Source organism: Austrofundulus limnaeus, unplaced genomic scaffold, assembly GCF_001266775.1.
Source record: "Austrofundulus limnaeus strain Quisiro unplaced genomic scaffold, Austrofundulus_limnaeus-1.0 Scaffold114, whole genome shotgun sequence".
Lineage (NCBI taxonomy): Eukaryota > Metazoa > Chordata > Actinopteri > Cyprinodontiformes > Rivulidae > Austrofundulus > Austrofundulus limnaeus.
The window spans coordinates 898377-923655 of NW_013952516.1; the positions used below are offsets into that span (position 1 = coordinate 898377).

Sequence of the window (25279 nt, forward strand, 5' to 3'; positions counted from 1 at the left end):
GCGCTGCACCGTGCAGAACTTTTCCTCCTCTCTCTCTTAACAGATGAAAAAGGAGGCAAACAGCAGACGTTGATTCGCAAAAAAATAAAAAAATAAAAAGCACGTGTTGCTTCATCTGCAGGCTGCAGCTCAACCGAGGAGTAACAATGTCTCTACCGTTATTAAAAGCTGACACAAGTCCATCCTGAGCGCACAGAGGAGCTTTGTTTACGTTTGTAACACGGAAGTAGAGCTGAACGTTTACAACACTGCGCATGTCCGGACTTTTATTCTGAATAAAACTCCGGTGCATGTAAACACTTTTCATGATCGGATAGTGTCCATGTAAACAGAACATTCGGATTAATTAATCTGAATACATTTCAATCTGATTAAAACATTTTGTGCATGTAAACATAGCTGGTATAATTTTACTTATTAAAGCTCATAATCTTACCATTTGAAACATCACTAGCCCTGAAGCTGCTGGTTGACATCGCGGTTGGAATTATCAAAGGTTTTTGACATCTGAGAGACACCTTAGTGTTTGGAAGCGGGGGTGGGGGGTGGGGGTGATGATTCAACCACTCAACCACTAGATGTCGCTGAAAACAACAAATCCTACCCACTGTGCCTTTAAGGAGCATAAAATGGCTTTGAAAAAGCTCAAGAACGCTTTACACAGAAAGAAGCAACAGGACAACTAGTGAAGCACAGCTTTGTATTGTGAATTAGAAATGACTTGTTAGAAGAACCCTGAAGCAAATGTACGAGAGGAGGAAGCGACACGGTGCATCCAGCATGCATTGTTCAGAGACACAGAGACGATAATGTGCGTTGGCTGGTTGGGAGGAGCATTACTCTACCTGTTCAGAGTAGGGCTGCTCCCTCTGAAATAAGATGATTGAAATGTGAATATTAGCAGTGGCTAATCAAAATTTACTTCTAACTTGGTGCACAATGATTAGATTCAAGCACTTTCTTTATGACAGTGACAGTGGGGAGGAGCACATCTTGCATTCCAAGTTAGCCATAAGCAGTCACCGCAGCAGTGGAAAAGGCTGCTCTCCACCTGCAACATTAATGCAACTGATCTATGGTTTAGCTTTACTTATGTAGCAGATAAATGTCATAAAAAAAGAACATAAAGGACAAAAAACATTTACATGGTAGTTTTAAGGCCTGGATTTCGTTAAAACTGCTACAAAGTGAGGTGTTTTACAGTTAACTATTTTTGTCTGGAAGATTCTTATAAGTAAAATATTTCAACAAATACAGTGGTTTGCAAAAGTATTCATACCCCTTGAACTTTTCCATATTTTGTCACATTACAACCACAAACATAAATATATTTCACTGGAATTTAATGTGAAAGACCAACACAAAGTGGTATACAATTGTGAAGTGGAAGCAAAATTTTACATGAATCAAAACATTTTTTACAAATAAAAAACTGATAAGTGCGATGTGCAAAAATTATTCAGCCCCCCTGAGTCAATACTTTGTGGAGCCACCTTTTGCTGCAATTACAGCTGCAAGTCTTTTAGGGTATGTCTCCACCAGCTTTGCACATCTAGTGACTGCAATTCTTGCCCATTCCTCCTTGTAAAACAGCTCAAGCTCAGTCAGATTGGATGGAGAGCGTTTGTGAACAGCAGTTTTGAGATCTTGCCACAAATTCTCAATTGGGTTTAGGTCTGGACTTTGACTGGGCCATTCTAACACATGAATATTCTTTTTTTTAAACCACTCCATTGTAGCTTTGGCTTTATGTTTAGGGTCGTTGTCCTGCTGGAAGGTGAACCTCCGCCCCAGTCTCAAATCTTTTGCTGACTCCAACAGGTTTTCTTCCAAGATTGCCCTGTATTTGGCTCCATCCATCTTCCCATCAACTTTGACCAACTTCCCGGTCCCTGCTGAAGAGAAGCACCCCCAGAGCATGATGCTGCCACCACCATATTTGACAGTGGGGATGGTGTTTTCAGAGTGATGTGCAGTGTTCTTTCTCCGCCACACATAGCGTTTTGCATTGTGGCCAAAAAGTTCAACTTTGGTCTCGTCTGACCAAAGCACCTTCTTCCACATGTTTGCTGTGTCCTCAACATGGCTTCTGGCAAACTGCAAACGGGACTTCTTATGGTTTTCTTTTAACAATGGCTTTCTCCTTGCCACTCTTCCATAAAGACCACATTTGTGTAGTGCACGACTAATTGTTGTCCTGTGGACAGTTTCCCCCACCTGAGCTGTGGCTCTCTGCATTTCATCCAGAGTCACCATGGGCCTCTTGGCTGCCTCTCTGATCAGTGATCTCCTTGTTCGGCCTGTAAGTTTAGGTGGACGGCCTTGTCTTGGCAGGTTTACTGTGGTGCCATACTCTTTCCATTTCCGGATGATGGATTGAACAGTGCTCCGTGAGATGTTCAAAGCTTGGGAAATCTTTTTATAACCTAAGCCTGCTTTAAACTTCTCCAAAACCATATTCCTAACCTGTCTGGTGTGTTCTTTGGACTTCATGATGCTGTTTGCTCCCCAATATTCTCTTAACCAACATCTGAGGCCGTCACGGAGCAGCTGTATTTGTACTGAGATTAGATTACACACAGGTGGACCCTTTTGAGTCATTAGCAGTCATCAGGCAACTTCTGAATGCAATTGGTTGCACTCAGGGAAAAGGGGGCTGAATACTTTTGCACGTCGCACTTTTCAGTTTTTTATTTGTAAAAAATGTTTTGATTCATGTAAAATTTTGCTTCCACTTCACAATTGTATACTACTTTGTGTTGGTCTTTCACATTAAATTCCAGTGAAATATATTTATGTTTGTGGTTGTAATGTGACAAAATATGGAAAAGTTCAAGGGGTATGAATACTTTTGCAAACCACTGTATAAACATCTAACTAAAGACTCAGACAGCAGGGTGCTATACATCTGTGGTTTTGCCCGAGGGAAACCTGTCACCTGTTTGGATGCGATGACGGCAACATAAACTGGAAATCTACAGCACACGTCCCGTCCTGTAGCTGGTGGTGCTGAATGCTGTTCAGCTCGTAGGCGATGTAACCCCTGCGAACGTACACCTGGAAGCACAGCAAACAAAAGCAACTAATTCAAACATTGGATCCAATGAGAGACAAAAAAGGAACGTTTAGTTTGACTCCAGTGAACATACCTCCAAGGCAGCCATGCATACGACTTGATTGGAGTGATAAAAGAAGTTTGGCAAAACATCAAAAATGGAGGTTTCAGACAGAATGAGTTTCTGCACCAAACAATAAAAAATTTGTTATTTGATGTTTAAGCTGACAAAAAAGACCAACATTTCCAGCTAACCTTTAAGTTCTCTGGGCAAAACTGGTGGCCRTACATGTCGATGGCTGACAGGAAGATGGACTCCACCTGATTGTGTCTCAGCTCATACGACGGTAAATGGGAGGCAATCAAGACCTGTGAGACATTTACTAAATATTAGGATTAAATGTGTTTTTAGGGTTCAGAATTAAATGCAAAACAAAGATTATATGTCAAACTGAGTTGTGCAGGTGGTTTTACCTGTCTGGCTCTTAAAGCCACCTTTGAGTTTTCCATCTTGCTCAGCTGTGTGAGTTCATTCAGGATGGCCATGAGCTCATCTGCCAGGGTGGGATCACGTCCACACAGCTGGTCCTACACAGTCACAAACACACGCTGCATCAATAGGTTTATCTCAAGGCTGTATTAGCCTTTGTGGAGGTCGTCCCTTACGATGAGCATGGTAACCAGGACGTTCTTCTTGAACACCTGAGCGTGAGAGAAGATATAGTCGAGCACGGGACTCATGTCAGGTTTGTGCTGCTCTCTCAGGTTGATCACACACTTATCATAGTGGGCTGTTAAAGGAAAAGAGTGCAAGATTCTCAGCCGAAGTTCACTTTTTAGTACTGCAGAAAAAAAACAGTTACATGTGGGATAAGGCATTAATGTTACCTTGCTGAAACTGCATCTCTACCTGCAGGTAGCGCTTCAGCAGATCGAGAACCACAGACTTCATGTAACCACGGATTCCACTGCGGTATCTTAGTGAAACACAATAAGGACAATACTATCACGCTTACATTTTTGGAGTGCAGCAACTGTAAAACTTTGACTTATACAGATGATTGAAACAAACAATATAAATAAAAAAACTGGGACACTAACCTCTGCACCAACTGAACAATACTTTGAGTGTTCATGAAGAAAACCTCTCGATCAGCCTTCCTCTGCAGTGTTGCGGCATGGCTGTCTAAAATGTTGGCGATCTGAAATCAAACAAGTAAAAAATAATTATTATATGATGACAGAACCTTTGTTTCGAACAGCACAGTGTTGTTTGCACGACATTTACCCTCTGACTGGGGAACTGGCAGAGGACAGAGGTGATGTTGCTTGCATACTGAGCCATGACTTTACGGATCTCCTTCTCCACACAAGGAGGAACACGACTGGCCACGCTGGTCATGATCTCCTGGAGCTCTAGCAGAGGCAGTGAGGGGTCCCTCAGAGTCTTCATCAGAGTCGCCACCCATTCTTTCAGCTACAAACAGGAAGATGAAATCTATCAGATAATCAACTCCAAGATGCATGGTAATTTCATACCCTTCAGTGGTTAAGGGGCTGATATGTACCTTACTGCTAAAATAAGGCTCTTCGAGGCAGTAGCCATCCATCACTCTAATCAGATTTTCAAGCACACTGTGAAACACCTGATGAAGCTTATCCCCAGCCATGGGCAGTGGTTGCTGGGGGGGCAGCGTAGCAGTGTTGAGTTCCACCTAAAATGGGGGCAAAATAATAAAACAGTACAGTTAAACTAGCAAACACTTGTAATGTAGTATTTTTGTGAGAAAATCACCACAAATGCAGATCAAAACTGTCCAACATGATGCAAACACTAAAATATTTTTTGAATGATTAATAAATAAACCTGCTTTAACACTGTCGGAGTAACATACCCTGTGTATGCTGCTGGGATCATCTAGATCCATACGTGCCATGACACAACCTGGCTCCAGTACTGCCCCTGGCCTTTTGACAAAATGTAAACAACCAGACTGCTGCACAGTCAGAGTCATCACCATCTTCATCACCTGAACCCAAAGCACAGTTACATTATTTTAAAAAATGCATTCTGACACAAAAAGAACTAGAAAATAAAAATAAAACTCTCAAACCTCTATCTCTGCATAGGGCTCTCCTGCTTTGATGTGACTCCCATCCTCAATTATGTACTGCAGCAGCTTGCCAGCAGAGGGTGACCTCAGCACTGTGGGATCTCTTTCCTTCTCAAACACACAAGTCTTGTTGCCAACAGTAATCCGGTAGCTAGAAGGATAAAATAACATGGAAATGTGTGAACCCAAAGTTAAGTCAACAAAATAACCGATGTGGATTTTGTGCAGTTACAGCCTTGCCTGTCTACTTCCTCCTTCATGTAGGTGGTGTGGCTGCTGCCATTGTAGCAGAGCAGGAGGCCTCCGTCACTCAGCCTGTGGACATCTATTTCAATGTTGGAGTCATTCATTACAATTACATAAGTCGTCGGGGACTGGCGAGCCACCTAAACACAGCAACAATGGTAGCTTATTACATTTTTTAAAATAACATATATAATTAAACTACAGACGATGCCTTTTCTGAGAAAATGCTGTGTAAATGCCTGTAAGACTTTGCTTAAAATGTTGAAAAAGTGTTGTTAAAGCTAAAAGAAGCAGAACACTAGACTGGTCAATGGCTAAATAGAGAAAAATATAGATAAAAAGAAAAAGCAGCAAAAGGCTAACTAAAATCTAAAAGCAGAAAACACTAGTTAAAGTAGCAATAGTTTAGCTAAAAGAAAACTGTAACAAAAGGCAAGATAAAAGCTAAATGTAGAAAAAGACTAAAAACTTACAGTAGCATAAGACGATCAAATTGGAACAAGCATACTAGATATGTGTGTGAAAGAATTTAGGTGATCTTTGTCCATTTCAATGGGGATTTATGGAAATAACTGTAAATATTCTGAAAACTCTAAAAGTTCAACAAYCAAATGTTATAGCACCCATCTCCYGAATGAGCTGAATATTTTGATATATGAATGGTCAAAAAAGCACAAAGAATGCCAAAGTCAGGTTGGAAAAAAACAAACAGAAAAATAAAGAAACAGAAAAACAGAGAATGCTGAATCATCATTCCCACAATAACAAGTAAGCATTGGAAATACCTTTAGGCAGTATTTGACGCCTTCATATATCAAGTCCACGTTGACAGAGTTGAGTAGACTGTCGGCAGGCAGTACCTGGCCTCTACAATTTTAACAGATATAGTAAAAAGCATGTATGAAAGATAGTAAAACTTGTTTTAAGAGGGGAAATGTGTCCACAGACCTTTCCAGGGAATGCAGGTAGTCTGACATACTCTTTCTGAAACTGGCATCTGCTACATGCAAAGCCCCGCAGACGATGCCCAACATGGTATCTGGTCTCTCTGCCTGCAGAGGGTCCACAATTTATAATATATTTTTAACCACACCCAGTTCAGCAAAATGCTTTACACAGTTTCCAATTCATTGCACACTCATAGCTTTCATTTAGATACTTCTACAGCACTTTTTTATGTTCTCACTAACACACAAATAAGCATATCAGCTGGCAGTGGTGATGTGTGTGTGTGGGGGTGGGGTACAGTGTCTTGCCAAAGGACACTTCAGCACACTGCAGGGACTAGGGAACAAAGCTCTGATCCCCAACTGGATAATGACCACCCTATCCACAGGGTCAAGTTGTCTCCAAGGAAGAAGCACGTTTTTATTCAGCCCCACAGTATCTGGCTGCAGAATAATTTACTGKTTTTTTTTTCTTTTTTCTTGTTTTTACTCACTGACCTGAACTTTCTCTGCAATGAGGTGATCCAACCAGCCGGTGTCAATGTCATTGTTTCTGAAGCTTTCCGTTTCAAGAATCCTAATGAGGTACTCAACTGTCGTCCTGAAGTCCCCTCTGATGGACAGCTCCTTCATAGCCACCACCATGTTCCTGTTAGAAATATGACACCTAATAAACAAGTTTCATTGCACAATAACATTTTCATGGTTTAATCTGAGATATAATTAATCTAAATACTTTATCCTTAATAATATTTCACAGTTGTTAAACATTTGACAGATCCCTGCATTTATCACTACATATATGTCACAAGACCTGTCGTAATACTTACATTACAACAGGTATTGCGTTATGGTGTCTTGACTCAAAGTCAAGAAAACACAGGAAACCTGAAGCTAAATATCTAAAGATCAATCAGCGTAGTGTTTTCAAAACAAAAACAGGCTTACGATATGGCTTCCTCACGATTCTCTCCCCATGAGAAACAGTGTCCAAACTGTGAATCTGCAAACTCATGGAGGCCCCCAGTGGCCCCCACACTGAAATAACCCCACACGTTTTTACTGCTGCGGAAGTTCAACTCCTGAACGGTGCCAGAGCTGGGCTTRAACCCCTGAGATGATAATACACAGGAGAGAATTACAAGTTGAAACCAGTCAGTTTTTGCGTATTTTGAGCGCTGACGAGATTAAATTCTACCTCATCTGGGTTCTCACTGGTGATCCGAACAGCTATTACATGTCCTCTTAGACTGGGAATGCATTCTGGAGATTCAAAGTTGATGATGCTGTCACTCCATGGATTTTCCCCATAAAGCAATCTTATGTCCTTAATTCGATGAAGGGGGATGCCCATTGCAATCTAATAGATAAAACATAAAGTTAAAAGTTTTAGTCACCCTGCAAGATGTATTCATATAAGACCACAGAAGAGGTTTACCTGGAGCTGGGCAGCTGGTAAGTTCACATCACCAATCATCTCTGTACAYGGATGTTCCACCTGCAGGCGAGGATTCAGCTCCAGGAAGTGAAAGCTTCCATCTTCGGAGTAGAGGTACTCCACTGTCCCTGCGCTCACATAGCCCACCATTTTGGCCATTCGCACAGCATACTGAGGCAAAAAGATAARGAAGCTGAATCAAAATCTGTCTGAACCAGAGAAAATAATAAGCAGTTGAATTAAATATGTGCACTGAAGCAAACCAACCCGCTCCATTTGCTCTAAAGTTGAGGAAGGAGCGACGGTGGCAGGAGCCTCCTCTATGATCTTCTGGTGCCGCCTCTGGATGGAGCAGTCTCGTCCGAACAAAGAGATGGCGTTTCCGTACTCGTCAGCCAGTATCTGCACCTCGAGGTGCCTCGCGTGTTGAGCCAGTTGCATGATGAAAATGGGTGATCCAGGGACCTCTGTCTGGACCTGCATTCAGAATAAATGTAAAAATGGCATAAAAGTGTAATACTGTATGTGTGTAAAGTTTTATATATTTTGGTTCAAGTTGGTCTGGGGGAGTTGCGTTTTTTTGTTGAATGTTTAGTGATATAAATTTTTAGTTGTGTTTGGAGAGTGGGGTGGGGTGTTTATGTATTATTATTGTTGATTGCAAATAGTTTTATTTTGTATTTTCTGTTATTTTCTTTTCTTGTTTTTAGTATTAGGAGGACTGCAGATTAGGCTAAATCTGGTGCAATGCATCAAATGCATCAAACACAAAAACATTTGATGCACTGCACCAGATTAGCCTTAGGCTAAATCTGGTGCAGTGCATCAAATGTTTTTGTGTTTATGTTTTAACTGCACATTATCCTCATAAATAAAATTCATTAATTCATTCATTCATTCATTCATTCATTCATTCATTCATTCATTCATTCATTCATTCATTCATTCATTCATACGATGGAATAAAACCAACCTGTCTGAAGAAACTTGGAAAATCCTCAGAATTTTCAACTTTTCGGATGCCCTTTCCTCCACCTCCTTCAGAAGCCTTGATGACAACCGGATAACCAATTTTTTCAGCTTCCTGAAAATAAACAGAACACATTAAAATATTTGTCAAAATACACAGAATGACAGAGAAACAGTTCAAAATAAACAAAAAATACTTACAGCTAGGCCTTCATCTACATCACGAACACAGCCCTTTGCGTAGATCTCTGGAGGAACAATGACTACGTTGCCTTGTTTTTGGTCCTCTTCAGCCCATTCCACTCTGAGACCTGGCACATGGACACATAATGAACACAAGTATGAGTCTATAGCCTGCTTAAGTGCACAAAACACCTAAAACCCATCTACCACATTGTGAGTTGGACCTTAGAGATCGTGTGAAGGTAATGAATCACCTGAGCCGCTCCATGGTAGTGTGGGAATGTCAGAACTCTGAGCAACAATGGAAGAAGCCACTTTGTCTCCTAGAGCCCACATGGCTTTACTGGATGGCCCTGAGAGAGACAACAAGCTAATAATGACACATGACTTATCAAATGTACACAATGGAAAATTGAGTTTTCAAACAACTTTTACCCAAGAATGATATCCCTGATTTGTTTAGGAGTTCGGGCAGTTTTGGATTTTCAGACGCGTGACCCCAGCCAGCCCAGACAGCCTGTAAAAGACGTGCTTTATTATAGATCGCCTCGAAATGACAAAAAAGAAAAGAATGAAAGAACAGGAAGTGTGAACTGTACCTGCACTGGGATTCTTTTAGCGATGTCTACTATCAGCTCTACGTTGGCATAGTTGTTATTGTTGGTGCCACCGGGAACCGGCACATAGTGRTCGGCCATTTTAATGTATTCTAAAGAACAAGAACGTCAACACCAGTCAGGTTTTCTTCTTACTTTAACTCAGACAGATTTCTCGGTAATGACTGCCAAGTGGCACGACAAAATATCAACTGCACAATGACCTGCGTTAGCTTTCARGTCTTCGGGAGTTACCATGACAACAAATCGTATGGTTCTCTCGTTGCGAAACATTTCATAGGACCAGCGGCGGATGGAACGCATACATTTGACTGCAGCGATGCCATTATTAGCAATCAGGACCTGTCAAAGCAACAGAAACCACGTGGTTATGATGCAGGAGAAAACCAAATATTGAAAGCTGCTGCTAAGTATTATTTCTACCTTCTCTATGATGCGGTTGCCACCAAAACGTGTAATGAACTCAGCAGGAGAGGCCACAGTGAAGTCTCTCTGTAGATCCATTTTTCTATAATCACGTCCCTTTTTCACCAAGTGAGGACCAGACATGCTAGTCCTGAAAAAAAAAGGGAAAAAAAGGATGGGTGATCATCTTCCTCCACAGCACAGCTGAACACAGTTACTTGAGTTGATTAGGTTACGTTACAAAATAATGAATAATCCTGGGGAATCGCAGGCTGCATATAATTCACCATGTCAGACTAAAGGAGGCAAACCAGAAATGGATCACGGTATGTTTTTGAAACCACAGAGTAAAATRTTAGTGCCAATCAAAAGCAGTGACAAACACAAACYCTCAGAGTGAAAGGTCAGATTCCTTTTGCAACATGCAGAGACAAAGTACAGYGCAACGTCTTTATTTCTGGTCCTGATTTCAAATTATATTAGTGACATAACTCTGTATATTCTGAATAAACAATCAGCAACAGAAACTGAGCCAATAAATAACTATATTATACCAGATTTTTATAGTCATGGAGAAACAAAAGGCAAACAAAACAAAATAACCACAGTGTGAACTTTTTCTCGACATGTTTTATACAACAAACAATGCAGGATTAACAATACATTTTGACAAAACCTGCTGCTTGAGTTTACAAACCCTTGCAGTACTTTCTTTATAAATCAGACTTTACTGCCATCATAAATGAATAAAATCATCATTCTTGAYCATAATACTTAGAAAGCACTGCAAGCCTTTTTACATAAACAATAAAGTAATTAATTAATTATTTTAAAAAAATCATTGTATTGATCAGGTATAAACTATGCAGCTGTTACAGTCAAGTAACCAAGTTGTGCACGATTTAATTAAACTTTATTTATAACACACCTTTTCTTTCACACAGAGATGTGTGACAGAAAATGCTTTACAATAGACAAAACAAAGCATRACATTAAGCAACAAACCAGCAGATAAGCAACAAGTGATGGTGACTGTAACATTAAGGGACTGAAACAAACTGTAATAATAGCTTATTATTAAAAAAAAATCCCATTCACCAGAATAAAACCACCAGGACTACAAACACACTGATCTAGGACCAAAACAAAAGACCATTTCCTCAAGTACATACCACCACTGTCCTCTGGTTTGTGTCTTCTTTCTTTTAATACATTTGGTTTAAAGTCACACTTTCTGCACCACGTTAGAACAGASAATCGCCTGATTGTATGACGATTACAGTAAATCTGGATTATATATCAGCGCTGACGTGAACTTTAACTGTTGAACTGTTAACAGCTCACAGAGGAAATACAGCCTGCCATTAAAGACCTGATAACTCTTTGAGCCAGTGTCTGATCACGACATGAAGCACAAGAACACGCTGCTTATCAGAAACTACTCCTGTGCAAGTTTATTACCGTGCTGCTTCATTATAATGCAACGTCTTTTTCATTTTTATTTTTTTGCGGTTTGCACGTTTCCTCAAGTTATTATTATTTATTTAATTTYCTGCAAACAAAGCGCTAAGTTAAGCCGCCTCGCTGTGTCCCGTTAGCAAGAAGTTCAGCCGCAGCTCCGGCTGCTGCTTTCAGCCTCTGTCGGTACTTTTCTCACCGTTTCTCTGTTGAAACTTGCAGGTTTTTTTTTTTTTTTTAAGTTTGTTTACGAACCAAACAGTGCAGATAGTATTTGACAGTATCAGGTTACAAAGACGACGTGGAGCGCTTCTTTCTGTCGAGGACTTACCGCTGAAGATATGGAAACAAATTATTTCGCTCCATGTTGTTGAATTAAAGTCGACGGTAAACGTGAAAGCCCATATGTGATAATAACAAAAGAGGTCTGTATGGAACTGCTTCCTCCTCCTCCCTCCCTCCTTCCTCCTTCCTCCTCCTCCTCCTCCTCCTCCTCCTCCTCCTCTTACACGCGCTGCAAAACATCTAAAGACCCTCTGATTGTTGCTCTCTGCGAATTCATAAGACCGTCCAGATACCTCTGCATGGTCTTCTAGCTGTTTGCATTCAGAGATTAAATCACTCTATCTTTATTAGAAAGAAACACTGACAAAAAACTACTCAAGCTGATAAAAAAGACCTGACTTCAGCAGGAGTTTTGTTGCTGGGAACCATGAGAGAGAAAAGGGTTCAAGTTATGTAACAAACTTTCTAAACTTAGCACACAAAGTAAGGGAACGTGTGTCCGCTGGTTGATTATTTCTGTGATGCAACAGTGCTGTTTGGCAATAAAGTGTTTGAAAGCCTGTATTTTACATTTAAASGGTGCCATGGTTGAAAGAAAAATGCATTTGTTGGTTGTAAAAAAACAGAAAACATTTCTGTCTATTTTGACAGATCCTTGTGTTTTAATCCTTTATAATCTGAAAATCATCACATCACTGTTATGAGGTGCATAGGAGGTCTCCAGAGTGCACCACTGATCTTCACCACCTGCTCCTTCCATTTTTCTGATACACAGTATCAATTGTGGATACACAAATATTTGAACCTCTATTTATTGTGACCAGCAGAAACGTGTTGAAAACAAAACAAGTCAAACCTATACAAATGTTTTTTTATGCTGTTTGGTGTAAAATCATGAAACGCTGAGGTTCAAAAGAGGACTGACTGATCAGTGGCTGCTGTGAGTGAGCAGAAGGTTTGTGAACCAATTTTGCACACATTCAGAATCAACGCTCCAGACTTCTTTCTGTGCTAATAAATTCATTTCAGGAGCAGCACTGAGCACAGGATTGYTTCATTCCTGACGTTTGCTTCACTGCTGCAGAACAACGTTTCATAATCTGGCTCATCGTTGGGCTAAAACAGCATCAGCTGAATCTATGAAAGCAATGATTTACAAATGCCATAACTCTAAATTTTAATGTGGTTCAATGGTGTCATTTTTTAACTGAAATGTGCTGCAATATAATGTAGTACTACAAAGTAGATATTAGCAGGATTAGTTTATAATAACTAAAAAGGTGAAATAATCAGGAAATATTTACTTATAAAAACATTATTAAAACTACAAAGTGTTTATATTTTCTACATGGACTCATTAGATATTATTGCTGCATTATTACATTTTAAATCCCCAAATCTCTTGCTCAGCTAATCTAACTATAACCTCCGCAAGCGAAGCGTAAATGGGAGTCATATTGTTTTCATACTGTTTATTTTTTGTTTGTTTGTTTTTTTCTCTGGAGATATTTGGTCAACCGTAGCACAAAAATGGCTGCACCAATCAACATGAAATTTGGCAGGACTGTAGATGAGTCTGACCTACACTGCACCAGCCAATGGTTTTATGATACACCCCATATTTGAGGAGGGGGCTCCTTTCAAAGTGGGGGTGTCWGGACATGCAAAAATGCTTATAACTCAGAAACTGTTCAACATAGAAGCTTCAGATTTTTTTGGTTGTTTAGTTCTGATGAAGCTCTATCCATAGGCCCACCAATCAGTGCCCCCACCCCCCGAACCCCCAATTTATCTGAAAAAGGGGTGTCTGGACTTACAAAAAGGGTTATTGCTCAAAAACTATTAAACATAGGAGCTTCACATTTCTTTTGTTGTTAAGCTCTGATGAGGGGCCATCCATCAGGTCAACCAATGCCCCCCCATCCAAACCACTACAATTTTGGGATGCACCTATAGCATGAAATTTATTAGGAATAAAGACTTCTGAGTTCTGGTGCATCTCTGCGTGCGGGGGTCATTATGTTACCGCTAWGCGGTATCTAGTTATCTTTTATTTTACACACTGATGTGTGCTATTATATTTATATAAATGTTTCACGACTTTAARATATAAGGATACACATATCTCACTTAAGAGTTAACAGTGAAATTTGTGCAGACTAGAAATGGCCTACCTTTGTCTCCTACATGCTGATCCTGCTGACACACAYCTCTAACTGAATATGTCCAATAAACAGCAGAACACAGAGGTATGTGCAGTGAACACCTCCTCTGGTCCTCCATCGTGTAAAAACTGTCTTTCACCGGCGCATAAAAAAACTCTTATCTTCCAAGACTGAAACAAAAAGAGTACAACTGAAAACCTGTTGAGGACTGTTTACTGTTGTGACCAGAGTCAAACCACAATCGTTTTCAAAGTCACTGGCTGGAGCTCTTGTTCCAATAATAGAGTCGAGATGTTTGGCAGATGACAATRACCCACCCTGATGCAGTCAGGTGACAAACGCACAGAAGCAGCAGTTTCAGAACAGGCAAATCCTCAAACTGACTCTATATTTTCCTGTTTAGTGAGAAGCTTTTGTGCTTTATTTGTACCAACATGAAGAAAACAGGCCTGACCTCAGACATCAAATGTCATTACATTAGACTGAAATAGAAACCAAGTCTTACTTGATGATTGAAGAGCTGGGCGGCGTCACTGTGGCAGACTTCTGCTCAGATTCTAGTGTAGAAACGAGTGGTTGAGCTGCTCCGTTTGGAGGTTTTGTTTCTGTTGTTTCCTCATCTGACGAGTTATCCTCTGCTCCGAGAATAAACTTGAGGCGCTCCCTGGTTTCGGGTCCAGAGTCCTGCATCGGTGTGGTGGTTCTGAGGGGTTTCTGGGTGGCCCACGGCAGTGGGGGCTGCTCYGGATTTACCTTAGGGGAGGCTTGCGGAGGATCCCGCTCCTCCGGTTTGACTGCAGAACCTGCAGACTCACCGTTGGCCAGCARATTGTTGTCATTGTGATATAATTTTACAGCAGCTGCTAACAGGGAATGTTTGTCTGCGTGAGGAGCGGGCTTTGAAGTGGATACGTCCTCCTCGGCCACCTGAGAATCCTCTCCTTTCACAGGCATCGCTTCTGACTTGGTGTTAATTCTCCACAGGAGCACAAAGATGCAAAAGATTATTCCCAACACAGCAAACAGGAGCATCTGCAGACATCTTCTGAGGCTGGAACAAAAACAAGATCAACATAATTATTTATGCAAGAGACAACAGTCTCTCAAAAAGAGAGATATACCTTGAAAAAATTARCTATCACAGCATGTCAACACTTTTTGCAGCAACTAAAACACTTTGCGTATCCAGTCTTTTTTGAAATACTTCAAGTCCTGTGAAATTCTTCAGCCTCTTCTTCATCAGTCAAACAGTCCTGTCTACAGCACATCCACAAAGAACTAAGAGGAGAGTTGTTCTCTAGTAACRTTTAATTTTGTAYTAAAGMTGAAGCAGGTTTTCTTTTTAAGACTTTTGATTTTGGGTCATATTTCTGCTAATGTTGCTGTACGGTGCTACAGAACACCACCACATCACTGGTTCCTAACCTGGGAAGAGAGAGAGCACAGGGAAGGCCCATGACCTTKTCTGATCAGAAATTGTGAAATGATCATGTTATTGTTTGTATATAAAAAATCTGATACACAAGTCCATTTGAATAATTGAGGAAAATAGGTTGGAAACCACWGATTTTAATCTTCCTGAAGGGCATCAGAAATAAAACGGGGAAAATCAACAGGACCATCTTTTTATTGAATGATCGTCACACCGAGAAAAAAAGATGCACTTGCAATCTTTACAGGAATTTTTCATCGAAAGACAAATTTTATTTTTCTCCTTGAAATACTTTGTTTTGTGCTATTGTGCAAGATTCAATGAGTATTGTTTGCTGACCAAACGTATTAGATTTTGTGTTGTTTGTATAATTCTTGCTTTTTCCTCCCAACTGCTAKTGAGTCAACAACAATTGAAGATAGCCACCACAGGTAATTGATCTTAACAATCACCAAAATAGCTAACGCCATCAGTTATACAGATATTGAGCTAAAATATGGTGAAGTAGTAGTTGAGTTACCCTAAACACATCTTTTGAGTAAACTGAAATATTTTTAATGTGAACTCAGTCAAATCTAAATGTCAAACAATAAATTTGTTATGCTTTTGAAATCATGATATAAAAAGATAATATTATTAGAGGCAAAATGAGTCACCTTACATTTGTGAGGTGTCCCTCAGTAAACAGAGAAAACGTTATCTGATGTAGCATTTGTGTCTGTTTGCTTCTCTAATCTGAAAAGATATGGAGGTCTCAGAGGACACCGGGCATTCTGGGTAGGGGGTGGGGGTGACTATCACACTCATATCAGTTCAGTTGTTAATAATAGTTTATACTTTTTTTCCCCTTTGCAAAGTCATGCGGCTCAGCAGCAAGCCGTGGCAGGAGATATTTCCCAGCCAGAGTCCAGTGAACAGGCTGCTTGAAACAGCTGACATCAGAGCTCAGAGTGGCTGCTCCATGTGGGCTAAAGGTCAGCACATGAGGGAGACAAGGTAAAAAAATAATAAAAAAAAAGAGTGGAAATACAAACAGCATTTACAAACATCTGTATCTAACTGAATAAAAAATAATTTAAACCTATATTAATATGGACTTCATGTAAAAGAAAAAAAATACATTTAAATGATGAACTAAAGATTTGTTTTGCATGTGGAAACAGGAATTTGTCCTCTCAGTGCAGTAAGACATCACCTTAAAGACACATTAAAAGCAAATCATCTGATGCACATTTAAAATAAAATTGTTTGATGTGTATATGGAAGTAAAATTAAGTGTCAAACTGTTAAAAAATAACATATTCCCAGTGTACACAGTTTGTTATTTAGCTGAGCAATAAATTTATATCTTTTTAGCTCCATGCTGACATCAAMCGACAGCTGAATTATGTACACAAGAAAACGGCTAAAGAGACAGATATTTACATAATCACAAATTCATCCTTACTAATTTAGCAGTGTTATTTCAAAACACAAGCAGCTCCGTTTCCTATCGCGAGACAAGCGGTTAACCGATATGTTGTCATGTTTTCACTAAAAGCYCTGAGCTATTTTTATCATTTGAAAAGCGTTCCTTTGTGCCTAACGTGAAAGCAACGAGCAGTGCGTTCAGAGAGCAGTGCTGGTTAGCCCTCTAACGGGTTTAAACTTTCCTGAGCCTGGTACAAAGGCGCAACGTCAAAAACACCTACCACGAGTCCAGACTGTCCTTTCACAAAGGACCGCAGCACCACCTTCTACTGAACGTGATAGTAAACACAAGAGGAKGGTCCTCAAGCTCCGCCCACAAGCTTGTCAAAGCTCATATGTGTACAAGATGATTCACTCCATTGATGGAGGAACTGATTTGATGTGTTCCTATTTTCAAGCTGGTTAACTAAATAAAATACATTTCTGCCTTGTTTACTGTTTTGTGACATAAATAAAAATATGTTTAAAAAAGCTAKTTGTAAATGAACTTTCTGAAAGTTGCTGAACAAAATTTCATCGACTCAGGTTACTCATTTTATGTTAGAAATCAACACTTCACTTTGGTACGGGAATCTCAGCTGTCATTATTGAAGTATTAAGCGATCAACTTATGACAGCGTTTTAAAATTTACAGTTTGCCTTGTACCGCTAGACCCTTCTCGTTTCAGTGGTGACAGTGGAACTATACCAAGTTACTCATCTTGTTTGAATAAATGATCTTTGTTGTTCCTGGTCTGGTCTCGCGGCAATTGCAGAACGCGCGAAAACAGAAAACAACGCAATCCATGTTGGCTACACAGACAGAACGAAACCGTACATTGAAGATAAATTTATATTTTGAGTGTGGTTTTATTCATTGGGGTTCAAGAGTCGAATGGATTTTTGACTTTTCTGCACTTTATTTTAACGAGAAATCTTTTTTTTTAAGATGGTTTTACAAAACAGCGGACGATACCGGTCGGACCGTGGGCAAAGTGGAGCAGATCAGGAGAACCAGTAAGTTTGTCAGCAGTTTTTCTTACTAACGTTATTTTAAAGTGTGTTGGGTTAGGAGAGCCTAATAATGTGGCTGTACTGTGAACCAGGGGTGACGGCTCCTCCATGTCAGCCGCCAAGCGGCTGGAGCGCAGCCAGTTCACCGACGACATGGACGCTCGCTTCGGCTTCGACAGGATGAAGGAGCCCGGRGAGAGGACGGGTTGGCTGATCAACATGCACCCTGTGAGCTCACACTCGGAAAAAGTGGATCAGGTTCAGTCATCCCCTGCAGAGGGACATTAAACACGTTTTTATTGCTTTGTTATTGTAGACAGAGATTTTGGATGAAGACAAGAGGATGATCAGTGCTGTGGACTATTATTTCATCCAGGAGGATGGGAGCAGATTCAAGGTGTGTTCATTTTAAATATCTAGTTTAAGTCACAGATCTCGGTATTTATGGCTCTGACACCATTCTCCAATAATTCTGGACTGTAGGTGGCTCTTCCCTTCAAGCCTTATTTCTATGTCGCTACTAAAATGGTGAGTATGTGCTTTATTTGTTGATCCTATTCATGCAGTCATGCTTGGAAATAAATAAATGCTGTTATTTCCCAGAATTGCGAAAGGGAGGTCATCTCATATTTATCGAAGAAGTTTCAAGGAAAAGTGGCAAAGCTTGAAAACCTTTCAAAAGAGGATCTGGATCTGGTGAGCGCTTTATGTTTGACATTCTTTTCGCAGCTATCCCAAAACAGTCTGTTGTTGGTTATCTCACATTTCAACACAACACCCTGCTCCCTCCAGCCGAACCATCTGGTTGGCCTGAAGAGAAACTACATCAAGCTGTCGTTCAACACTGTGGACGACCTCATCAAAGTCAAGCGTGAGATTGCTCCGGCCGTACGCAAGAACAGAGAGAGAGAGCAGTCCAACGATGCCTACACGTCCATGTTGTCGAGGTAGTGTCCATCCAGTCCGGTCCCCGAAAGCTTCACACCAATACGTCCAGTTGTTCATTATAATATTACAATTTTTCTTTTGTAGTGCCCTGTCAGGAGGCAGCGTGGCCCCAGCGGAGGAAGACGGGAAGTCTAAGAGTATTTCAGATCAGCTGGACAACATCGTGGACATGAGAGAGTACGATGTGCCTTACCACGTCCGATTGTCCATTGACCTCAAGATTCATGTGGTATKTTATTTATTATTTGTTTTGACAGAGAATGTGTGGTTTCACACGGGCTGTGGTAATCTGGATCTTGTCCTTTGCTCAGGCTCACTGGTACAACGTTCAGTACCGTGGCAGCGCTTACCCACCGGAGATCGTACGCAGGGATGATCTCGTGGAGCGACCGGTGCGTGCGTTTTATTGTGCTGAAAGTCAGATCTGTTGCTCTTTTATAAGGATTACTATGTGAGGACTTTGGGTTGGTCGTAGATGAGACTCCTCAACACCTGCTCTAACTCGGTGAACTTTACTGATGCTGAGCTAAAGCTTCAGTAAAGAAGCTTGTTTTTCAACTCAACACATACACAAACCTCTGACAGGTTGAGTGAGAACTCTTTATAAAAATTGTCCTTATACTATTGAAGTCAACTGGGTCTGTTAGCAAAATATCTCATGAACCAATGAATGGGTCGGAATGAAACGTTCAGAGGTTAATCACTCCCTGTACATCTACAACTGATTAACATTTGGGGTCAATCAAATTTAAGGTGGCTGCTACGGCTAATTGATATTAGCAAACACAAATATGGCTATAGCTCAGTCAGTTTTACTCGTACGGAGTCAAAAGTTATACKGTAGTAGCTGAGAGTCATCCCCACAATATAGTCTGAGTATTTACATGTCTCGCAAAATCACAAGAGATCACGCCGTTTACAAGGTTTGTCGAAAGGAATGCTAGGTCTTTATTTTATTTTTCGTCCTTTTGTCGTTTTAGGACCCTGTCGTTTTGGCGTTTGACATCGAGACCACCAAACTTCCTCTGAAATTCCCCGACGCAGAGACGGATCAGATCATGATGATCTCCTACATGATTGACGGACAGGTGCGTTTCAGGTTTGGGGCGTTTACATGGTTTTATTCTCTTTTGTGTCATCTGGCAGCTCTCGTGTGTTTCTTCAGGGGTTTCTAATCACCAACAGAGAGATAGTCTCTGAGAACATCGAGGACTTTGAGTTCACTCCCAAACCTGAATACGAGGGGCCTTTTACTGTTTTTAACGAAGACGATGAGGTTTGTAGGCCAACAGCAGTGTGTGTGCGTGTGTGTGTGTGTGTGTGTGTGTGTGTGTGTGTGTGTGTGTGTACATATATATAATTTCTCACTGCCTGGATGATGGATATGATACATTTTCTTGTGTTAGTAAACCAAATAAAATGCTTCCAGAGTTGATTCCTCGCCYCAGTCTCTCTGGGGAACAGTCTCTTTACATTTATTGGCAGCAGTGAAAGCATGGGGTTTGACACCATCTATATATTGTCTCCATCAGAGCCATTCCTCTGGCCATCTTCCAGGCAGAACCCAGCGTCAAGAAGCATTTTCTCCGCAAGTGGCTAAAGATGCCCAGCCTGCACGACCTGGACATACGCTCTGTGAGACATAAATCTGCTTTTGAATGCAAAAACTGTTTATCTGTTGCTTCACTGTGTGGCACAAGCTACATTNTCCCAAACCTGAATACGAGGGGCCTTTTACTGTTTTTAACGAAGACGATGAGGTTTGTAGGTGTGTGTGTGTGTGTGTGTGTTACAGTATAAAGCAGATGTGTGTTAATGTGCTGCTATGTGTTTGCAGGCCGCTCTGATTCAGAGGTGGTTTGATCACGTGCAAGAAACAAAGCCAAATATCTTTGTAACCTATAATGGAGACTTCTTTGACTGGTGAGCTCTTTCTAAAGCGATCTAACCAGCAATGTTTATTTCTTCAAGAAAAGATGGGCTTATTTTTTTATGTTGTTTTGACTTCTCTGTAGGCCTTTTGTGGAAACTCGGGCAGCCCTCCATGGACTGAGCATGCACAGGGAAATCGGTTTCCAGAAGGACAGCCAGGGGGAGTACAAGTCCAGTCAGGCCATCCATATGGACTGCCTGAGGTGGGAACGACTCTGACCCTCTTTAAATCATAAAAGTGTGGCCGGTAAGGTAAATAAGACCTAACATAATCCCGCTGRCTCCCTCCTTTGCATCAGGTGGGTGAAGAGAGACAGCTACTTGCCCGTGGGGAGTCACAATCTGAAGGCAGCAGCCAAAGCTAAACTGGGCTACGACCCGGTGGAGCTGGATCCTGAGGAGATGTGCCGCATGGCAACCGAAGAACCACAGGTCCAGAAAGGAAATTTAGACCACCCCTAATCACCTCCTTTAACAAACAATTGATTTTAAAGGACAGCTGCATTTTTTCAAAAACACTTTTCTCTGTTTTCCTCAGACTTTAGCGACCTACTCCGTGTCAGACGCTGTGGCCACGTATTACCTGTACATGAAATATGTTCACCCCTTCATCTTCGCACTGTGCACCATCATCCCTATGGAGCCTGATGAGGTCTGGTTCTGGCCTTTGCTTTAACACACTTCCATCGCAACAAAAAACAAAAGGAAAACCTCTTAAGCATTTGATTATTATTGTTGTTGTTGTTGTTATTGTTATTGTTATTATTTTTTGTTGTTATTATTATTATATTTTTATTGTTATAATTATTATGATTATTGTTATTAATATTATTATTATCATTGTCTTTGTGTGTGAGCAGGTGCTGCGTAAAGGCTCAGGGACTCTGTGTGAAGCCTTGCTCATGGTGCAGGCCTTCCACGCCAACATCGTGTTCCCAAACAAGCAGGAGCAGGTTTTCAACAAGCTGACGGACGACGGCCACGTCATGGACTCGGAGACGTACGTGGGCGGACACGTGGAGGCGCTGGAGTCCGGCGTGTTCCGCAGCGACATCCCCTGTCGCTTTAAAATGGTACGACGGAGCGAGCCTCCCTCCTCCTTCTCTCTCGTGCCAGTTCTTGATTTAATAATGGCAACTCGATGTCCCGCGTTGACAGAACCCAGCTGCGTTTGACTTTCTGCTTCAAAGAGTCGAGAGAACCATGCGGCACGCCATCGAGGAGGAAGAGAAACTCCCTCTGGAGCAAGTTACCAACTTTAATGAGGTTTGATCGTGTTTCCTCGTCGTCTTTTTGACTGGACTCTGTTGTCGCGATGCCATCAGGTAACTGTTATTCTGTCAGGTGTGTGATGAAATCAAGAAGAAGCTGACGTCCTTGAAGGAGGTTCCAAACAGGATTGAATGTCCCCTTATTTACCATCTGGATGTTGGAGCAATGTACCCCAACATTATCCTCACCAACCGCCTTCAGGTAAAATAAAACAAAATGACACAGTGTATACGGTAGAGAAGCGTTTAGCATCTTTATCCTCGTTGCTTTTAGCCGTCAGCTATGGTGGACGAGGCCACGTGTGCTGCGTGYGACTTCAACAAGCCCGGTGCCTTGTGTCAGAGGAGGATGGCCTGGCAGTGGAGGGGAGAAATCAGTAAGTTTAAACTTTTATTATGCGTTTAAAGGAATTAAATAAAAAAAACAAACATTTCATTTGACTTTGACTCATGAAGAATCCCCCTCTGTCCTCAGTGCCCGCGAGTCGCAGCGAGTTTCACCGCATCCAGCAGCAGCTGGAGTCCGAGAAGTTCCCCCCTCTGTACCCCAACGGGCCGGCCCGGGCCTTCCACACCCTGAACAGGGAGGAGCAGGCCAAACATGAGAAGAAACGTCTGGCAGGTATCGTCTGCGTTCGGGTCACTTCTGGCAGTTTTTGCTTTTCAAGTCGTGCAAATCGGTGTTTCTGCTCTGTCTGGTTTTAATATTAGACTATTGCAAGAAGGCCTACAAAAAGACGCACGTGACCAGGCTGGAGGAGCGGGTCACCACCATCTGTCAGAGAGAAAACTCCTTCTACGTCGACACGGTCAGAGCGTTCAGGGACCGGCGTTATGAGTTCAAAGGACTTCACAAAGTAGGTGCTGGTGTTCTAAGATTGTCCGGTTATTTGGTGCATTTCATCTTGTGATACATATTTGCCCTTTTTGTTCTTGCTTGAAGGTGTGGAAGAAGAAACTTTCGGCAGCGCAGGACAGCGGAGATGCTGCTGAGGTGAAGCGCTGTAAAAATATGGAGATCCTGTACGAGTCCCTTCAGCTGGCTCATAAGTGCATTCTTAACTCGTTTTACGGCTACGTCATGAGAAAAGGGTAAAGATGCATCTTCATCACGTTGTTCTTCAGTTTTTTTGGGGGKTTTTTTTGGCTGCTGTCAGTTCAGCCTCATGTTGTCTGTTTGTGCCAGAGCCCGCTGGTACTCGATGGAGATGGCCGGCATCGTGTGCTACACCGGAGCCAACATCATCACTCAGGCCAGGGAGCTTATTGAGCAAATAGGGTGAGGAGACGCTACATCGGATCACCTAAAGTATTTCCACTCTTTCATTCCAGAGGGTTTTATACAGGATACTATTTTAATGCTTGTGTGTCTGTTAGGAAAATATCTCCAAAACCACTGGGCGGATTTCAATAAAACTTTCAAAATGTAAACATTGCATTCACATCTATAACKGATGAGTCAACCCGATTCAAGATGGCCGCTGCAGCCTACTTGCCTTAGCAAATGCAAAACATGGCTATAATTTAGACAGTTTTGCAAACGATCAGCTAAAATTTGGTATGGAAGTATCTGAGAGTCTTCTCCAACACATACTTTGAGCGCTACACATTGCACAAWAACTTTGCTTAAAACTTTGGCAGTAACCGTTGGAGTCAACGCTTTGTCTGTTAGCAAAATATCAAATGAATCACTGGATGGAGTTCAATGACACTCTCGGAAATCAATCCTTAGATGTATATCTACAACTGATTCACTTTTGGAGTCACACCAAGCTGGCTGCCACAGCCTGAACACAAAAATGACTTTAAGTCAGCCACTTTTACAGATACTGAGCTAAAATCTGATGTGGTAGTAGCTGAGAGTTATTCACAACACATACTCTGATTTTTTTTTCAAGGTTTGTTGAAATGACTACATCATTTCTCAAGATGATCTCAGTTTAAAACACAAAAGCTATGCCGTTTAAGTTTGTTCTGTAACCTTCAAAAGTCTATTTGRACATTTAAAATATATATTTCATGTGAAAACAATTCCACAGTTGTGCTCTGTATTTCTCTCTGTTCAGGAGGCCTCTGGAGTTGGACACTGAYGGTATCTGGTGTGTCCTTCCCAACACCTTCCCGGAGAACTTTGTGATAAAAACCAGCAATGAGAAGAAGCCCAAAGTGCCCATCTCCTACCCGGGGGCCATGCTGAACATCTTGGTGAAGGAGGGGTTCACCAACGAGCAGTACCACGAGCTGGTGGAGCCCACCACACTAGACTACAACGTCCGCTCGGAGAACAGCATCTTCTTCGAGGTGGATGGACCGTATCTGGCGATGATCCTGCCCGCCTCCAAGGAGGAAGGGAAGAAGCTCAAGAAGAGGTGAACCAAAAACCTGCTGCTGGCTGGTGAGGGGCAGGATAAAATCATGTGCTTTAAGGTGAGCCTGCTCTGGTTTTAGGTATGCTGTGTTCAATGAGGACGGCTCTCTGGCTGAGCTCAAAGGTTTTGAAGTGAAGAGAAGAGGCGAGCTCCAGCTCATCAAGATTTTTCAGTCCTCTGTGTTCGAGGCTTTCCTCAAAGGTACCACCCTGGAGGAGGTCTACGCRTCTGTGGCCAAAGTGGCCGACTACTGGCTGGATGTGCTGTACAGCAAGGTAAAAACTGTTCCTAATAAGATCCTCTTCTTTGATCTTAGTCATAAACATTGATTAAATTTACTGTTTGTTTGTTTGTCTTTTCCCCAGGCTGCCAACATGCCTGACGCAGAGCTGTTTGACCTGATCTCAGAGAATCGGTCCATGTCCAGAAGGCTTGAGGACTATGGAGAGCAGAAGTCCACCTCCATCAGCACAGCTAAGAGACTCGCAGAGTTCTTGGGAGACCAGATGGTGAAAGACGCGGGTCTGAGCTGTCGCTATGTCATCTCCCGAAAACCGGAGGGTTCCCCCGTCACAGAAAGGTGGGCCCCTAAGAATCTCTTTAAGGCCCCGTCACACTAGATAACTTATGCCTACTTATTTTTAATGTCTAAATTGCTAATAAAAGTGATATATTAGATCAATTTGTTCAAATTACATTATGTATACGCCGAAAAGAAGCTTCCTGTTGATTTTTTCAATTCAATTCAATTCAATTCAAAAATACTTTATTGATCCCAGAGGGAAATTAGGTATTAGGTATTCCATCTTCAATGTACCAGTAGATGTCTTTAAAATGTTTATAAGTTGGCATAAGTTGTCTAGTGTGACAGGGCCTTTAACATCGATGTTAAGCCACATTGTTTACTATTGTGTTGTAAGGATCACCCCGAGGGGGAATAAACATTTCCACTTGTCTTTGACCCTGTTCTAAAAAGATCTTC

General features: G+C 41.5%; 2 protein-coding genes across 5 annotated transcripts in view; one reads left to right on the forward strand and one right to left on the reverse strand.

Annotated features, from left to right (window-relative positions):
• The window catches only part of acacb (acetyl-CoA carboxylase beta), a 30583-nt gene extending 13491 nt beyond the window's left edge, over nucleotides 1-17092 (reverse strand). The window contains exons 1-29 of one of the 4 annotated variants that reach the window (XM_014014390.1): nucleotides 17006-17092; nucleotides 14388-14933; nucleotides 9993-10125; nucleotides 9773-9911; nucleotides 9552-9661; nucleotides 9388-9469; nucleotides 9207-9305; nucleotides 8971-9080; nucleotides 8774-8884; nucleotides 8068-8277; nucleotides 7801-7971; nucleotides 7561-7722; nucleotides 7311-7474; nucleotides 6861-7011; nucleotides 6364-6467; nucleotides 6201-6282; nucleotides 5410-5555; nucleotides 5170-5320; nucleotides 4951-5085; nucleotides 4624-4770; nucleotides 4344-4532; nucleotides 4157-4257; nucleotides 3944-4032; nucleotides 3722-3846; nucleotides 3530-3643; nucleotides 3311-3424; nucleotides 3150-3239; nucleotides 2939-3057; nucleotides 846-869 (exon numbers count right to left, since the gene is read on the reverse strand). In XM_014014390.1, coding sequence (XP_013869844.1) covers nucleotides 846-869; nucleotides 2939-3057; nucleotides 3150-3239; nucleotides 3311-3424; nucleotides 3530-3643; nucleotides 3722-3846; nucleotides 3944-4032; nucleotides 4157-4257; nucleotides 4344-4532; nucleotides 4624-4770; nucleotides 4951-5085; nucleotides 5170-5320; nucleotides 5410-5555; nucleotides 6201-6282; nucleotides 6364-6467; nucleotides 6861-7011; nucleotides 7311-7474; nucleotides 7561-7722; nucleotides 7801-7971; nucleotides 8068-8277; nucleotides 8774-8884; nucleotides 8971-9080; nucleotides 9207-9305; nucleotides 9388-9469; nucleotides 9552-9661; nucleotides 9773-9911; nucleotides 9993-10125; nucleotides 14388-14914 — 3899 coding nt within the window. In that variant the 5' untranslated portion in view covers nucleotides 14915-14933; nucleotides 17006-17092. Of the gene's footprint in view, nucleotides 1-845; nucleotides 870-2938; nucleotides 3058-3149; nucleotides 3240-3310; nucleotides 3425-3529; nucleotides 3644-3721; nucleotides 3847-3943; nucleotides 4033-4156; nucleotides 4258-4343; nucleotides 4533-4623; nucleotides 4771-4950; nucleotides 5086-5169; nucleotides 5321-5409; nucleotides 5556-6200; nucleotides 6283-6363; nucleotides 6468-6860; nucleotides 7012-7310; nucleotides 7475-7560; nucleotides 7723-7800; nucleotides 7972-8067; nucleotides 8278-8773; nucleotides 8885-8970; nucleotides 9081-9206; nucleotides 9306-9387; nucleotides 9470-9551; nucleotides 9662-9772; nucleotides 9912-9992; nucleotides 10126-11763; nucleotides 11845-14387; nucleotides 14934-16151; nucleotides 16171-17005 lie in introns of those variants that run through there. The other 3 variants (XM_014014391.1, XM_014014392.1, XM_014014393.1) reach the window with 3 other exon arrangements.
• Nucleotides 17093-17547: 455 nt separating this feature from the next.
• pole (polymerase (DNA directed), epsilon) overlaps nucleotides 17548-25279 on the forward strand; it is a gene marked incomplete in the record, with an annotated part of 21244 nt that continues 13512 nt past the window's right edge. Inside the window, 25 exon segments of the mRNA XM_014014395.1 lie at nucleotides 17548-17780; nucleotides 17870-18005; nucleotides 18094-18174; nucleotides 18261-18305; nucleotides 18381-18473; nucleotides 18570-18724; nucleotides 18810-18954; nucleotides 19037-19117; nucleotides 19706-19813; nucleotides 19891-20001; nucleotides 20563-20648; nucleotides 20741-20860; nucleotides 20957-21089; nucleotides 21196-21309; nucleotides 21518-21730; nucleotides 21816-21923; nucleotides 22002-22130; nucleotides 22203-22305; nucleotides 22404-22550; nucleotides 22640-22785; nucleotides 22872-23020; nucleotides 23115-23207; nucleotides 23995-24297; nucleotides 24377-24572; nucleotides 24663-24877. Coding sequence (XP_013869849.1) covers nucleotides 17713-17780; nucleotides 17870-18005; nucleotides 18094-18174; nucleotides 18261-18305; nucleotides 18381-18473; nucleotides 18570-18724; nucleotides 18810-18954; nucleotides 19037-19117; nucleotides 19706-19813; nucleotides 19891-20001; nucleotides 20563-20648; nucleotides 20741-20860; nucleotides 20957-21089; nucleotides 21196-21309; nucleotides 21518-21730; nucleotides 21816-21923; nucleotides 22002-22130; nucleotides 22203-22305; nucleotides 22404-22550; nucleotides 22640-22785; nucleotides 22872-23020; nucleotides 23115-23207; nucleotides 23995-24297; nucleotides 24377-24572; nucleotides 24663-24877 — 3278 coding nt within the window.